The sequence below is a fragment of the Ceratina calcarata genome, unplaced genomic scaffold (assembly GCF_001652005.2).
Source record: "Ceratina calcarata isolate Rehan_Ccalc_2016 unplaced genomic scaffold, ASM165200v1 scaffold326.2, whole genome shotgun sequence".
NCBI lineage: Eukaryota > Metazoa > Arthropoda > Insecta > Hymenoptera > Apidae > Ceratina > Ceratina calcarata.
In genome coordinates, this window is record NW_017155299.1 from 15,947 (window position 1) to 32,767 (window position 16,821).

Sequence of the window (16,821 nt, forward strand, 5' to 3'; positions counted from 1 at the left end):
TTTATAAATAAATTAAATAATTATTTTCTCATTAAGGTGAGCTCTCTTATGTATCTGATAATACTTAAGTGAATTAACGATTACTTTCAGATGTGATCTTTGATATCAAATCAGTTCGAAAGGGAATCTTTCATTCCTCGTTCCCGTTCCCTTTCTTTCCCGACGAACGTGTAACGAGTTTATAATTAAGAATAAACCGTTTTCAAGGAAGATAAACTCCGCTATCAGTCCGAGCGAGTATTTAAAGACCACTCTGAATTTCCGGTTAAAGAGGCTGCGCGGTCAACGCTTGGCCACCGCGAAAGAATTAATCAAACAGATTAGGGAGCAGCGATAACACCTCGGGTTGTGTAGCTAACAGATTAAGCCCACTTAAGTGGCCTCGGATTAAAATGAATTTTCTAATTGAATTTATTAATGTACTCTTTTACACGCTGTATATACATATTTACAAATCTTACAACGGTTTTTATATTACTTGTCGCATCTTACTGCTGTTTCATTTATCTATAATATCCTTCTACTGTTTCTGACTAATATGTGATTAAAAAGACAAAAATAAAAACTGCGATTACTGCTCTTCCGTTTAGCAGCAATATTTACCATAAAATTTGTACACTCTTATCTACGTCTGAGTCACTCATCCGCTTCTGGAGCGTATTTCTCCAACGATGATTCAAAATCATTTTCTTTGTCGTAATCGCCTTCAGGATTTTCCAGACTGTTTTCGTCTCTGTCAAGAATAACATAGTAACAAGTCGTCGCCTTTAGTGGCCGTTTCCCAACGCTTTTCCTGTCCTCCACGGAATTCCCCTCGTCTTCATCCCCGTTCTCGGGCTTGAACGGCCCTCGTCCGTCATACTCGAGCATCCACGTTTTCGTGCCGCCCACGTGGTAATCAGTTAAGCCTTCCGTTGGCCATTCCGGACCCGGCGGTCTCCTGCGTTTCACCTCCACTAGAAATCAATTAATCTTCTTTAATTCCATAATTTGTATTACTGATTAATGTATGAAAGTTTTGCGGTATTAAATAATTTATTTATAATTGTATTTTTTAAATTAATGCACCTTCAGGTTTATCTTCGTCTTCATCTGTATCTCCACTCGATTGTTTTATAGTCTGATCACTCTCGACCTCTCCTTCTTCCACCTCTTCTTTCCCTTCTTCCGCAGGCTTGTATGGTTTGTCTGTTACAGGTATAACGTCATCGTCGCTGGTAGTAGCTTCCGGTTCCCAAGGCGAAGTGCTTTCCTCCACTTGTCGTGGATTCCTTTCAACTTGTTCCTCGTAATCGTATTCAATTTCATCCTCGCACTGATTTATTTGTAACGTGGATCGAATCCTATATCTATTCTCGACAGTTCTTTCATATCTCCTTTCAACGGATTCTGTGTTTGTACTAGGTTTAGACATTTCAGTGATCATAAAACTGTCTGTAGGAAAGCTACAATTTTTACATAAAGATAATGGTTCCCTGATTTGTGTTTCCACCAAGTTTCCTTCTGTGTCCCAGTCGTCAAGCTTGTCTACTCGACAGTCGTGATCCTCGTGATAAACGTTTCGTTTGAATCGAGTATATTCAGGCAATGATCTTTTCCTCTCTTCCTCGGACTCAATAATTTCAGTCTGCACTTCTCCTCGGCCCCTTATAAAAGGGCCCTCCGTCCACTCGTTCCCCTCAAGGTCCAATTCCCCGAGTGTCCTGGCCTCTGGGGGCTTAATTTTCGGTTTCTCCTGAGCTTTCCCCGGCACGTAAGGCACGCAAACCCTTTCGGTTATATGACCTTCTCCCATTTCTTTGCTCTTGAGGACGTCCAAACAAACCTGGGTTGTCACTTCTAAATTCTTTTCCTCTTTCTTTTGTTCCTCGCGGGAGCGAGTCGGTTCCTTAACCGGGGATATAGTCGACTCTCGTATATCAATCGTGGTTCTTTCTGTAGGCGGTAACTGTGAGTAAGACGGCGTCGTACGAGTCGTTCCTACGTAAGGTTCTTTCGTCGTCCACGAGATATCTTCTCCCCTGGCCAATTTCTCCTCCATCTCTTTCATCTTCCTCTCGAATTCTTCTTTGTCTTTAAGCAGTTTCTTCTCCTTCTCAAGTATCCTGTTTTCCGTATTCTTCAAATGATCCTCTTTATCAGACACTTTGCTTTCCAAATGTCTGATTTCCTGCTCCAGTGCATCCGGTGTTGAAATTTCGGGAGTCGTGATTAAAGGAGCCGTAGGTGGAGATATTGTTACAGGAGTCTTGCCTCTCTCGCCTTCAACTGGCGGTAATTTACCTACCGAAGTGGTCGTCTTAGTTATGGATATATTCATGCGACCGCTTTTCATTGCCTCCACTTTCTTCATGAACTCCTCCATTCGTCTCGCTTTTTCAGTTTCCCATGCCTCTTCCTCCTTCTGCAACTCTTCTTCTTTGATAAGAATTTCCTCTTCCATCTTCTGCAGGTCTTGTAATTTGTGTAGCAGTTTGATCTTCATTTCCTTGTGGCGATTATCCTTTTGCTGTTTATTCGTCGTTCCTCTTAGGTGAAAAGTAGTTGAGATAAAAGTCGGATACAATTCTGGTGCCATCGTTGCAGTCACGTTCGGAAGACGGAGAGGTATCGTCGGACCGAACGTTATAGTGAATTCCTTCTTTCTCGTGTAATTCTCACCGTAATCGAGTGGCAAATATTCCGTGGAAAATTCGTTGGTGGGCGCCAGAGTGAACCTCGAAGTGGTGTAATTGAGGATTTTTTCCTCAATCAATTCGGTCTCAAACGTAGTTTCAGTCTCCCCTGTAGAAACTGTTATCTCTTCCCTGATCTCCGAGACATTAAAAGTCGTGGACTCTATTGTTTCTATATATGTGCTTGCGGTGGATTCAATCTCAGGGGTTGAAGGCGTTGTGACATTCATTTCCTCAAATTCATACTCGAACATCTCTTTTGTGGTAGTAGTGATATTCTCTTCGAGCTCGTACTCCTCTTTGTATTCCTTACCTACTTCAAGATCATACATGAATTCAGTCTCGGCTTCCTCAGTCGTTGTAATAAATGGTGTGATCGTGACAGTTTCCGTAGTGCTAAAAAGCGTCACTTCTATTTCCGGCAGCGTTGCATTCATCGCAGTAATCCCAGTGACTATCAAAGGCCCGGTGTAAAGCGTAGCATTTTCTATTGGAACTTCAGGCGTTACGTATTCCATTGTCGATTCCGTAATAGTTGTAACTTCCGCAACAGGCACCGGAGTTGTGACGTTGACTTCTAGTATCATCGGTGTCGTAGTTTCCAAGACCAAAGGTATCTCGCTTGTAATTATTGGTATGGTGAAATTGGGGGTAACGACGTATTCCGCTGACAAAGTAGTAAACGTCAGTTCGGTTGCAACCATAGTTATATTTTCTTCCTCTTCGATAATCAATACCGTAGGCGTTGTAATATAAACTGATTCTGTGGTAAAGATGGTGGGCGTTGTGAACGTCGTTAATTCTATTTCAGGAGATATAGTCTCGTTTTCCAATGTAACTACGGCGAACGTCGTTATAAGTTCCTCAGTGGTAACAGGCGTAGTTACTTCGGTGGGAACACTTATCGTCTCCATACGCTCGGTAGTTACGTTAACCCCAATCGTTTCTACTTCGGTGGACAAAGTTTCTAGAGTTATGTTTGTAACTTCGATTATAGGAGATGTGATTTCAATCTCGACAGATATCGTCGTTTCGATTGATTCTGTTGTTACTCCCTCTGTTGTTGTAATTGCAGTTTCTGTAGTTACGTTTGTAACTTCGGTGATATGAGAAGATGTTTCAATTTCGGATACAGTACTTTCAGTAGGGGTACTTATTTCTGTCGTAGTTGTAATAGGAGTTTCTCTAGTTATGTTCGTAACTTCAGGAAGATAAGGAGTCGTTTCGACAGATACAGTCGTTGTAATAGGAACTTTCGTAGTTACATTTGTAACTTCGGTGACATAAGGAGACGTTTCAATTCCGGATATAGTACTTTCAGTAGTGGTACTTATTTCTGTCGTAGTTGTAATAGGAGTTTCTCTAGTTATGTTCGTAACTTCAGTAAGATAAGGAGTCGTTTCGACAGACACAGTCGTTGTAACAGGAACTTCCGTAGTTACGTTTGTAACTTCTGTGATATAAGCAGTAGTTTCAACTTCGGATACAGTACTTTCAGTAGTGGTACTTATTTCTGTCGTAATTGTAATAGGAGTTCCTGTAGTTACGTTTGTAACTTCAGTAGTATAAGCAGTCGTTTCGACAGGCACAGTCGTTGTAACAGTAGGTACCGTTGTCGTGGCTGTCACAGGAACTCCCGTAGTTACGTTTTTAACTTCTGTGATATAAGCAGTAGTTTCAACTTCGGATACAGTACTTTCAGTAGTGGTACTTATTTCTGTCGTAGTTGTAATAGGAGTTTCTGTAGTTACGTTCGTAATTTCAGTAGTATAAGCAGTCGTTTCGACAGACACAGTCGTTGTAACAGTAGTTATCGCTGATGTGGATGTAACAGGAATTCCCGTAGTTACGTTTGTAACTTCAGTGATATAAGGAGAGGTTTCAATTTCAGATACAGTACTTTCAGTAGTGGTACTTATTTCTGTCGTACTTGTAATAGGAGTTCCTGTAGTTACGTTTGTAACTTCAGTAGCATAAGCAGTCGTTTCGACAGACACAGTCGATGTAACAGTAGGTATCGCTGTCGTAGTTGTCACAGGAACTTCCGTAGTTACGTTTGTAACTTCTGTGATATAAGGAGACGTTTCAACTTCGGATACAGTACTTTCAGTAGTGGTACTTATTTCTGTCGTAGTTGTAATAGGAGTTCCTGTAGTTACGTTTGTAACTTCAGTAGCATAAGCAGTCGTTTCGACAGACACAGTCGTTGTAACAGTAGGTATCGTTGTCGTGGCTGTCACAGGAACTCCCGTAGTTACGTTTGTAACTTCTGTGACATAAGGAGACGTTTCAACTTCGGATACAGTACTTTCAGTAGTGGTACTTATTTCTGTCGTAATTGTAATAGGAGTTCCTGTAGTTACGTTTGTAACTTCAGTAGTATAAGCAGTCGTTTCAACAGACACAGTCGTTGTAACAGAAGGTACCGTTGTCGTGGCTGTCACAGGAACTTCCGTAGTTACGTTTGTAACTTCAGTGATATAAGGAGAGGTTTCAATTTCAGATACAGTACTTTCAGTAGTGGTACTTATTTCTGTCGTACTTGTAATAGGAGTTTCTGTAGTTACGTTTGTAACTTCAGTAGTATAAGCAGTCGTTTCGACAGACACAGTCGTTGTAACAGTAGATACCGTTGTCGTGGTTGTCACAGGAATTCCCGTAGTTACGTTTGTAACTTCTGTGACATAAGGAGACGTTTCAAATGAGGATACAGTAGTCTCAGTAGTTGTGGTAACAATCTCTGTTGTAACTGCAGCTTCTGTAGTTACGTTCGTAACTTTAGTAGTATAAGCAGTCGTTTCGACAGACACAGTCATCTCAATAGTTGTAACAGTAGGTATCGTTTCTGTCGTAGTTGTAATCGGAGTTTCCGTAGTTACGTTCGTAACTTCAGTAGCATAAGCAGTCGTTTCGACAGACGCAGTCATCTCAGTTGTTGTAACAGTGGGTATCGCTGTCATCGTTGTAACAGGAACTTCCGTAGTTACGTTTGTAACTTCAGTGACATAAGGAGAGACTTCAATTTTAGATACAGTAGTCTCAGTAGTTGGGGTAGCTACCTCTGTCGTAACTGGAGCTTCTGTAGTTACATTCATAACTTCAATAATACGTGGAGTAGTCTTCACCTCCACAGGCAGAGTTGTTTCAATCGTTGTACTAGTTATCATTGTTTCTGTTGTTGTAATTGGAGTCTCCGTAGTTATGTTTGTAACTTTAATAATGTGCGGAGTAGTTTTGGCAGCTACGGTAGTTTCAGTTGGCGTAGTCACTCTTTCCGTGGTAGTTGTAACCGGAATTTCCATAGTTACGTTTGTAGTTTCAGGAATTACTATAGTAGTTTCTATCTCGACAGAGACTGTCGCTTCCGTACTTGTAATTACTATTTCCGTTGTTGCAGTTGTAGATTCTGGCGTTTCCGTAGTTACATTGATTGGTAACGATTCCGTAGTTAGAATTGTAATTTCAGTCAATTCAGTTGTTGCAGTAGTAGCAAACGTAGTTCCAGTTACTTCCGTTATGGTCGGAGGTGTAACTAACGTTGTTTCTGGTTTCAAAGTAGTATAAGTTATTTCCGTCGTTTCGTTAACTGTCATTGTTTCCAATGTAGTAACTACAGTAGTAGTTGTGACTTCAGTTTCCGTAGTCGCAATAGTGATTTCAACGGAAGTCGTCGCTGGAGGAAATTGTGTTGTCTCAATTTTTGTTGTTGTTACATTAACAGGCGCTGTTGTTATAAATGCAGATGTGACTTCTAATGTTTCCGTTGTAATAAACGGAGTTTCGGTAGTTGTTTCTGTGATCTCAGTTGGGGAAACTGTGACTTCCGTTGTGATTACTGTAGTCGTTACCTCAGTTACTTCCGTGACATTAGTAATGATTATCTCCTCAGTAACAGGGGTAGTTCTTGCCGTAGATTCTGTGGTCTCGACAGTGGTACTTTCTGTAGTAGTTTTTTCAGTTTCTGTAGTGCTTTCTGTAGTAGTTTTTTCAGTTTCTGTAGTGCTTTCTGTAGTAGTTTTTATAATCTCTGTAGTGCTCTTTGCAGTAGTTTTTACAGTTTCTGTAGTGCTCTCTGTAGTAGTTTTTACAGTTTCTGTAGTGCTCTCCGTAGTAACTGGAGAGATTATCATGGTTGTGCTCTCCGTAGTAGTCGGAGAAATCACTGTCGTGATATTCTCCGTAGTTTTCGTACTCGTGGTAGTAAATGCAGTTGTACTTTCCGTAGCAACTGGGGAAGTTTTCGTCGTACTTTCAGTAGAGGGTGGCGTTATTATCGCTGTAGTACTTTCTGTGGTAGCTGGCGAAATTTCAGTAGTCGTGGTAATAATTCCAGTAGTAGTAATTTCAATTGTAGGTACTTCTGTCATCGTAACTTCTATTTCTGTAGTAGATTCCGTGGTCACTGTACTCGTTTCTGTTGTACTTATCGTCGTGGACGTAGTTGTAGTGTATTTTAACTCTGTGGTCTTCTCTATTGTCGCAGGTGTGGTAATGGCTTTAGTGATTCCTTCTTCGTACTCGAACCACCCTGGTGTTCCAGTTTCCTCTTCCTCCTCCTCTTCTTTGTATTCTTCTTTATACTCCTCATATCCTATATCACGAAACGTCGCAGTAATATATTCTGGTAACGTAGTTTCCGATGGCGACGTTAACTCAAGTATCGTCAATTCTGTTGTGATCTGAAGAACAATTTCATATTGTAAGCTAATCTGCTTGATAATCTTAATATATGTTTAGATATTTGTTCTCAAATATATTTCTTCTATTATAGGAGACGAAAGTTCCTTACTAATTCAGTTGTAGTGATCATTAGTATTTCTTTCTCTTCTTCTTCTTCTAGTATTGGAGGCAACGCAGGAGGGACATAAACGGTAGTTGGCGCTAACATTAGAACCTTGGTAGTGGGTACGGATAACTCTGTAGTAAACTCGCTTGTTGACTCTGTGCTTTCGGGAATGATACTTTCGGTCGTGATCTCGACGGTCGTCGTTTCAGACTCAGTTTCCGTCATGAACGTCGCTGAGATCGTGGTAATTTCAATCTCGGTAGTAAACTCCGTAGTTGTGTAAACTATAAATTTAATTAGGGTTTCGTAAACAATCCTTTAAAACTTGAAAGTGTAAAAGATTGAATTGCTAATGTTATACCGGTTATCATTTCAGTGGTGGGCATATACGTTTCACTAACAGTTACAGTCGTCGCCATAGTGGTAGGGAAAGTTGTAATTTCGGTCGGAATTACTGTGGTAGTTGTTACCAATTCAATAATCGTAGATTCAGTTATTACAGAGGTTGAAATGGTGGTTATAAGAGGTTCTTCGGTTGTAACTGGAGATGTAAACGTCGGAATTTCGGTTGTTTCAATTATCGTTGGTGGTGATAACGTCGTAGTGGTAGAAGTTAGTGTACTTTCAGGAGTTGTTTCCGTAGTACTTCTCACTTCTTCTGATGTTGTCACCTCTTCAGTGGTAGTTACTACCGTCGTTGGAGGTGATATTGTTGTTGTAGTAACAGGACTTACAGTACTTTCGGTCGTCATTTCTGTTGTACTTGTTACTTCTTCTGACGTTGTCACCTCTTCAGTGGTAGTTATTACCGTAGTCGGAGGTGATATCGTCGTGGTCGTAATTGTTACAGTACTTTCAGTGCTTGTTTCCGTTGCACTTGTCACTGTTTCAGGCGTTGTTACTTCTTCAGTGGTAGTAAATATCGTTGTTGGTGGTGATATCGTTGTTGAAGTAACAGGAGTTAAAGTACTTTCGGTCGTTATTTCTGTTGTACGCGTCGTTGACTCTGATGTTGTTTCTTCCTCAGTGGTAATAAGTATCGTCGTTGGTGGTGATATCGTTGTTGCAGTAACAGGAGTTAAAGTACTTTCGGTCGTTATTTCTGTTGTACTCGTCGTTGATTCTGATGTTGTTTCTTCCTCAGTTGTAGTTAACGCTATGGTTGGAGGCGATATTGTCGTAATAAAAAGACTGACAGTACTTTCAGTTGTTGTTTCTGTAGTTATTACTTCTTCTGGCGATGTCATCTCCTCAGTAGTAATAAATACCGTCGTTGGAGGTGATATCGTTGTCGTACTAATAGAAGTTGAAGTACTTTCGGTTGTTATTTCTGCTGTACTCGTTGTTGACTCTGATGTTGTTTCTTCCTCAGTGGTAGTAAATACCGTCGTTGGTGATGATATCGTTGTTGTACTAACAGGAGTTAAAGTACTTTCGGTCGTCATTTCTGTTGTACTCGTCGTTGACTCTGACGTTGTTTCTTCCTCAGTGGTAGTAAATACCGTCGTTGGTGGTGATGTTATTATTGTAGTAACAGGACTTACAGTACTTTCGGTCGTTATTTCTTCTGTACTCGTTGTTGACTCTGATGTTGTTTCTTCCTCAGTGGTAGTAAATACCGTCGTTGGTGATGATATCGTTGTTGTACTAACAGGAGTTAAAGTACTTTCGGTCGTCATTTCTGTTGTACTTGTTACTTCTTCTGACGTTGTCACCTCTTCAGTGGTAGTTATTACCGTAGTCGGAGGTGATATCGTCGTGGTCGTAATTGTTACAGTACTTTCAGTGCTTGTTTCCGTTGTACTTGTCACTGTTTCAGGCGTTGTTACTTCTTCAGTGGTAATAAAGACCGTCGTCGGTGGTGATATGGATGTTGTAGTAACAGAAGTTAAAGTACTTTCGGTCGTTATTTCTTCTGTACTTGTTGTTGACTTTGACGTTGTTTCTTCCTCAGTGGTAGTAAATACCGTCGTTGGTGGTGATATCGTTGTTGTAGTAACAGGACTTACAGTACTTTCGGTCGTTATTTCTTCTGTACTCGTTGTTGACTCTGACGTTGTTACTTCCTCAGTCGTAGTTAACGCTGTGGTTGGAGGCGATATTGTCGTAATAAAAAGACTTACAGTACTTTCAGTTGTTGTTTCTGTAGTTATTACTTCTTCTGGCGATGTCATCTCCTCAGTAGTAATAAATACCGTCGTTGGAGGTGATATCGTTGTCGTACTAATAGAAGTTGAAGTACTTTCGGTTGTTATTTCTGCTGTACTCGTTGTTGACTCTGACGTTGTTATTTTCTCAGTGGTAATAAAGACCGTCGTCGGTGGTGTAATTGTTGTAGTAACAGGACTTACAGTACTTTCGGACGTCATTTCTGTTGTACTCGTTACTTCTTCTGGCGATGTTACCTCTTCAGTGGTAATAAATGCTGTCGTTGGAGGTGATAGCGTCGTGATGGTAATAGTTATAGCACTTTCAGTACTTGTTTCCGTTGTACTCGTTACTATTTCAGGCGTTGTTACTTCTTCAGAGGTAATAAAGACCGTCGTCGGTGGTGACATCATCGTAGTAATAATTGCTACAGTACTTTCAGTAGTTGTTGCTGTTGTACTCGTTTCTATACCTTCTGCAGTAGTAATTAATTCTTCAGTAGTACTTTCGGTTGTTGTAGGCGACAGCGTTGATGATGTTGCCTCTTCAGTAGTAATTTCTGTTGTCGTTACAGTTGGTGTAAAGACGGGAACAGTAGTTATTGTAAGCCATGGTTCAGTTGTCGTTATAAAGTACGGAGTAGTCGATTCTGTCTTTTCTTCAAATGTAGTTTCAATTGTGGTTTCTATTACTGATGTAGTAATCAGCGTTTCTTCCGCGATGGTTTCCGTCGTCACTGTGGTTGGTAATATCGAAGTCATGGTAGTAAATTCTGTAGTCGTTATTAATAACGGAGTTGTAGTTACTATCGGTTCTTCCGTGGTGGTTTCCACAGTCGTAATTGTTGACGACGTAGTAGAAAGGATTACAGACGTTGTAGTCTCGGTCGTCGTTATAAGCCACGGACTGGACGTTGTTATTTCTTCTGTGGTCGTCGGCAATATTGTAGTTGTAGTCGTCGTAGGTACTTCCGTTGTGGGAGTCTCTGTAGTTGTTACTGGCAACGAAGTAGTAGTTATAATAACTTCTGTGGTAGTTTCAACCATTGTTGTGATGGGTGACGTCGTGGTGATCACTCCAATTGTAGTAATTTCCATCGTCACTACCGGCAATGGAATTGTCGTTACTTCTTTTGTCGTGGTTTCTAACAATGTCGTCATTGGAGATGTAATTGCGAATGTAACAGGCGGCACGGTTGTTTTTTCTATGGTGGTCGTCGTAATATCAAGACCTTCGTAATCGGACCAAGAATATTCTTCAGTAGTTCCTTCTTCATATTCCTCATACGCTAATTTGTATTCTTCTTCTAGTTCTTTATCAGTGGTTTCTTCTATTTCTGCAGTCACTTCTTCCGTCGTCATCGTTTGAGTTTCAAGTACAGCGATTGTCTCCGTTATTAACGGTCTATATTCTGTGAATTTCATTGTAGTTCGAATTAACAAACTTGTAGCAACAGTAGCCAAAGTGGTAATAGCTTCGGTCGTTATCTCAGGTGATAATGTTGTAGTTTCCTCAGTTGTACTTTCAGTTGTCGTTTCCGGTAATCCCGTAGTAAATGTAGTTTCTTCTGTCGTAGTTTCTGTCACTGTTGTAGTGGTAACAGGAACCGTAATCGTAGTAGTTTTGATGGTAGTTTCCGGCGATGTTGTAGTTATCGTTCTTTCTTCGGTCGTAGTTTCAGCCATTGTTGTAGTGATAGTAGGAATCGTAATTGTACTAATTGCAGTCGTAGTTTCTGGCGATGGTGTAGTTATCGTAGTTTCTTCTTCCGTGGTTTCCGTTACGGTTGTAGTGGTAACAGGAACTGTAATTGTAGTAGATTCGGTGGTAGTTTCCGGCGACGAAGTCGTAGTTATCGTAGTTTCTTCTTCCGTGGTTTCCGTTACGGTTGTAGTGGTAACAGGAACTGTAATTGTAGTAGATTCGGTGGTAGTTTCCGGCGACGAAGTCGTAGTTATCGTAGTTTCTTCTTCCGTGGTTTCCGTTACGGTTGTAGTGGTAACAGGAACTGTAATTGTAGTAGATTCGGTGGTAGTTTCCGGCGACGAAGTCGTAGTTATCGTAGTTTCTTCTTCCGTGGTTTCCGTTACGGTTGTAGTGGTAACAGGAACTGTAATTGTAGTAGATTCGGTGGTAGTTTCCGGCGACGAAGTCGTAGTTATCGTAGTTTCTTCTTCCGTGGTTTCCGTTACGGTTGTAGTGGTAACAGGAACTGTAATTGTAGTAGATTCGGTGGTAGTTTCCGGCGACGAAGTCGTAGTTATCGTAGTTTCTTCTTCCGTGGTTTCCGTTACGGTTGTAGTGGTAACAGGAACTGTAATTGTAGTAGATTCGGTGGTAGTTTCCGGCGACGAAGTCGTAGTTATCGTAGTTTCTTCTTCCGTGGTTTCCGTTACGGTTGTAGTGGTAACAGGAACTGTAATTGTAGTAGATTCGGTGGTAGTTTCCGGCGACGAAGTCGTAGTTATCGTAGTTTCTTCTTCCGTGGTTTCCGTTACGGTTGTAGTGGTAACAGGAACTGTAATTGTAGTAGATTCGGTGGTAGTTTCCGGCGACGAAGTCGTAGTTATCGTAGTTTCTTCTTCCGTGGTTTCCGTTACGGTTGTAGTGGTAACAGGAACTGTAATTGTAGTAGATTCGGTGGTAGTTTCCGGCGACGAAGTCGTAGTTATCGTAGTTTCTTCTTCCGTGGTTTCCGTTACGGTTGTAGTGGTAACAGGAACTGTAATTGTAGTAGATTCGGTGGTAGTTTCCGGCGACGAAGTCGTAGTTATCGTAGTTTCTTCTTCCGTGGTTTCCGTTACGGTTGTAGTGGTAACAGGAACTGTAATTGTAGTAGATTCGGTGGTAGTTTCCGGCGACGAAGTCGTAGTTATCGTAGTTTCTTCTTCCGTGGTTTCCGTTACGGTTGTAGTGGTAACAGGAACTGTAATTGTAGTAGATTCGGTGGTAGTTTCCGGCGACGAAGTCGTAGTTATCGTAGTTTCTTCTTCCGTGGTTTCCGTTACGGTTGTAGTGGTAACAGGAACTGTAATTGTAGTAGATTCGGTGGTAGTTTCCGGCGACGAAGTCGTAGTTATCGTAGTTTCTTCTTCCGTGGTTTCCGTTACGGTTGTAGTGGTAACAGGAACTGTAATTGTAGTAGATTCGGTGGTAGTTTCCGGCGACGAAGTCGTAGTTATCGTAGTTTCTTCTTCCGTGGTTTCCGTTACGGTTGTAGTGGTAACAGGAACTGTAATTGTAGTAGATTCGGTGGTAGTTTCCGGCGACGAAGTCGTAGTTATCGTAGTTTCTTCTTCCGTGGTTTCCGTTACGGTTGTAGTGGTAACAGGAACTGTAATTGTAGTAGATTCGGTGGTAGTTTCCGGCGATGTTGTAGTTATTGTTGTTTCTTCTGCTGTAGTTTCAGCCACGGTTGTAATGGTAGTAGGAATCGTAATTGTACTAATTGCAGTCGTAGTTTCTGGCGATGGTGTAGTTATCGTAGTTTCTTCTTCTGCAGTTTCTGTCACAGGTGTAGTTGTAACAGGAACGGTAATTGTAGTAGTTTCGGTGGTAGTTTCCGGCGATGGTGTAGTTATCGTAGTTTCTTCCGCCGTAGTTTCCGTTACGGTTGCAGTGGTAACAGGAACTGTAATTGTTGTAGATTCAGTGATAGTTTCCGTGGATGGTGTAGTTATCGTCGTTTCTTCTTTCGTAGTTTCTATCACAGATGTAGTAGTAGTAGGAATTGTAATGGTAGTGGTTTCGATGGTAGTTTCCACCGTTGGCGTAATTTCAGTAGTGGTTGTAACTACCGCCGTAGTAGTTGTAGGAATTCTAGTCGTAATGACTTCGGTTACTAGCATAGTTGTAGGAGTTAGAGATACTGTGGTCGTCTCGATTTCTGTCGTAGTTCTCACCGGCGATGTTGTCTCCTCTGTGGTAGTCGCCACTGCCGTTGTAATAGTCGTAGGAGCTCTTGTTATAGTGGACTCAGTTATCATCATAGTTGTAGTAATCACAGGAACTGTAGTTCTAACGATTTCTGTCGTAGTTTCGATCCATGTTGAAGTAATTAATGTTGTAGCCTCAGTTGTAGTTGTCACTATCGGCGGACTAGTCGTAGTGATTTCTACTGTCGTTTCCAGTGCCGAAGTTGTAGTTATTGTAGTTTCTTCAGCAGTTGTTTCTTCTACCATCGTAATAGTCGTAGGAACTACAGTTGTGATTTCGGCCGTAGTTTCCACCGACGTTATTGTAGTTTCTTCAGTGGTGGTTTCAACTACAGTTGAAGTAATAGTAGGAACTGTAGTTGTAACTTCTATCGTGGTTTCTATTGAAGTTGTGGTAGTTAATGTTGTCTCCTCTGTAGTCATGACTATGGCCGTCGTAGTAGTCGTTGGAATTGTAGTTGTAGTTATTATAATTTCTTCCGTGGTAATTTCTGCTATAGTTGAACTCCTAGTAGGAATTGTAAATGTAGTTATTGTAGTTTCTTCCGTAGTGGTTTCTGTTACAGTTGTAATCGTAGTAGGAATTATAGTTGTAGTTATTGTACTTTCTTCAGTAGTGGTTTCTGCTACAGTTTGAGTCGTAGTAGGAATTGCAGTTGTAGATATCGTAGTTTCCTCCGGAGTAGTTTCGACTGTTGACGTTGCAATTATCGTAGTCGTGGTTCCTTTTGTACTGATAGTAGTCGTAGGAACAGTGGTTGGAGTAGTTTCTTCCGAAGGTGTTGTAATTAATGTCGTCGCTTCAGTGGTAGTTTCTACTACTGTCGTAGTAGTTGCAGTGGCTTCGCTCGTGGTTTCCGCCGATGGAGTTGTACTTGTTTCTTTAACAGTGGTTTCTGTTACAGGTATAATGGTAGTAGGAGCGGTCGTTGTAATTAGTTCAGTCGTCGTTTCCACAGTTGATGTCGTGGTTATTGTCGTTTCTTCAGTTGTGGTTTCTATTACAGGCGTAGTGGTAGTAAAAACTGTCGTAATTGGTTTGGTCGTTGTTTCCACAGTTGATGTCGTGGTTATTGCCGTTTCCTCAGTTGTGGTTTCTATTACAGGCGTAGTGGTAGTAAAAACTGTCGTAATTGGTTTGGTCGTTGTTTCCACAGTTGATGTCGTGGTTACTGTAATTTCTTCAGTTGTGGTGTCTGTTACAGGCGTAGTGGTAGTAGGAACCGTAGTTGTGATTGATTCGGTCGTGGTTTCTACTGTCGATGTCGCGGTTACTGTAATTTCCTCAGTTGTGGTTTCTGTTATGCTCATAGTGGTCGTAGGAGCCGCAGTTGTAATTGCTGTGGTCGTGGTTTCCACCGAAGTAGTTGTAGTTACTATGCTTTCCTCAGTTGTGGTTTCCTCTATAGGTGTAGTAGTAGGAACAGCAGTGGTAGTGATTTCCGTCGCAGTTCGTACTGACGGTGTTTCACTGAACGTTGTCTCTTCCCCAGTGGTTTCTTCTATCGTTGTTGTTTTCAACGTTGTAGTTGTTGGCAATGTTTTAATTGCTGTCGTAGGAGTTTCAGTAAGAATCGGAGTTGTTGGTAATGGGCTTGTAGTTGTAATTTCTCTTGTCGTTTTCATTGTCGTCGTAGCTGCAATGGTAGTTACAGCCTCTGTCGTAGTAATTTCAGTCGTTGTTTCTGGTACTGAAGTAGTAGTTGTTACTTCCCTTGTCGTCTCTTCTACTGTACTTTCTGCTTCCGTTGTGGTCGTGAACGTCGGAGTCGTAGTGGCAATTTCTGTAGTACTTTCACTTGTCGTTTCTGACGTTGATGTTGTAAATATCGTCGTTTCCTTCACAGTGGTGGCTGCTACTGTAGTTACTATCGTAGACGCAGGAACTGTCGTTGGTGACAACGAGGTTGTAGTTCCCGCTTCTTCATATCTTAGTACGTCTTGTGCTATTTTGTAGTGATCCGTTATAGTTGGTAAGACCATAGTTGTAACAGAAGTAGTAGTAGGAGCAGTAGTAGTTGTAGTAGTTTCTGGGCTCGTTTTTAGCGGAGTTGTCGATTCCGTAGTTGTTGGCAATATAGTAGTAATAGAGATGGTTGTTGTTTTTTCCGTAGTGATTTCTTTCGGTATCGTAATGGTTGTAGTAGTCGTAGGAGTCATCGTAGTCTCGATTATAGTTGTAGTAGTTTCTATTACTCTTGTTATCGGTGACACTGTAGTTGTAGAGGCTAAAGTAGTAGTTTCAGCTACAGGAGTTGTTTCTTCCACAGTAGTCGTTACTTGAGGCACTGTAGCAATTTCTATTGGCTTTTTTGTTGAAATAGTCATGGTTCCAACACGTTCATCATATTCGAACCAACCAACAGTCTTACCTGTTGTTTCTTCTTCATACTGACCGTACGCTTCTCTATATTCATCTTCGTACTCTTTATCATGATATTCCTCAGTGGCCTCGTCAGCAACTTCGTCAGTTGAACTTTCGTCTAACCAGCTCCGCGTCGTTTGCAACATGTCTATTTCACTTTGGTACTCGGTATTATAAGTTAACTGAGATTCAGGAGGTACAGTTGTGTACAATATCTTAAACGTGTCAGGATAAATAAGTTTTCCATCCACACCCGTCGCATTTACGTCCCTTCTTTTTCTCCTCTTTTTAACGAAACCGGTCGTCTTCTTAGGCATCAGATTCAACCGCAGTATTCGATTCAGGTCTATACTACGGCTTGTGAAAGGCGATAACGTCGTGCTGGTGCCACTTCGTTGCACACGCGACACTTCTATCAGTCTCGGTAGTAAAAGCGTTCTATTCCAGTGATCTTGCAATCGGGAACGTACCGCCGATTCGTTATCGTCGACGGTGGAACTTCCGTTCGAGCTTCCCGGTTCAGAGGGGAACGACAATAATCTCGAAACTCTTCTTCTTTTTAATTTCCGATGACCGTTGCTTAAATTCGAATCGTAATTAACCGTGATCGACTTTAGATTCCGCGTGAGTCGACGATGGGGGTTGCTGTAACTACTTATAGGCGAAAAATCGGCGCAAAACCGAGGATGAATGTAATCTGTGAAAGGATAAGGATAACTGACTTCGTGATCCCTCATAGGAACAGATTTCGATTGTTTGTACCGTGCCTCTTCGATATTCATTAATCCCAGATCGTAATCAAGCGTCCGGCGGTAATCGTCCGCCGCCGGACCGCTGTTATTGTTCTTATGTACATATATATTATTCCGCCATTGTTTAAGGATCGACGACAAATCGGTGCAGCCGGCTCGA

General features: G+C 41.5%; 1 protein-coding gene across 1 annotated transcript; it reads right to left on the reverse strand.

Moving 5' to 3' along the window:
* Positions 1-337: 337 nt before the first annotated feature.
* On the reverse strand, positions 338-16,820 carry LOC108624710 (putative threonine-rich GPI-anchored glycoprotein PJ4664.02). The gene is made up of 5 exons (XM_026813301.1): positions 7,823-16,820; positions 7,465-7,745; positions 5,385-7,354; positions 1,069-5,255; positions 338-956 (listed from the first exon to the last, which is right to left on the reverse strand). The coding sequence occupies exons 1-5, from the start codon at positions 16,689-16,691 to the stop codon at positions 637-639; spliced, it is 15,627 nt and encodes a 5,208-aa protein (XP_026669102.1). The 5' UTR covers positions 16,692-16,820; the 3' UTR covers positions 338-636.
* Between the last annotated feature and the right edge of the window lies 1 nt (position 16,821).

Bases quoted from the DNA above. Each gene is read 5' to 3' on its own strand.
- LOC108624710 (XM_026813301.1), bottom strand. From the start codon at position 16,691: ATGAATATCGAAGAGGCACGGTACAAACAATCGAAATCTGTTCCTATG. The intron at 7,746-7,822 runs GTATAACATTAG...TTAAATTTATAG, and splicing joins CACCACTGAAATGATAACCG to TTTACACAACTACGGAGTTT. The intron at 5,256-5,384 runs ATCCTCATTTGA...TGCTTATACTAC, and splicing joins ACAACTACTGAGACTACTGT to TGAAGTTACAAACGTAACTA.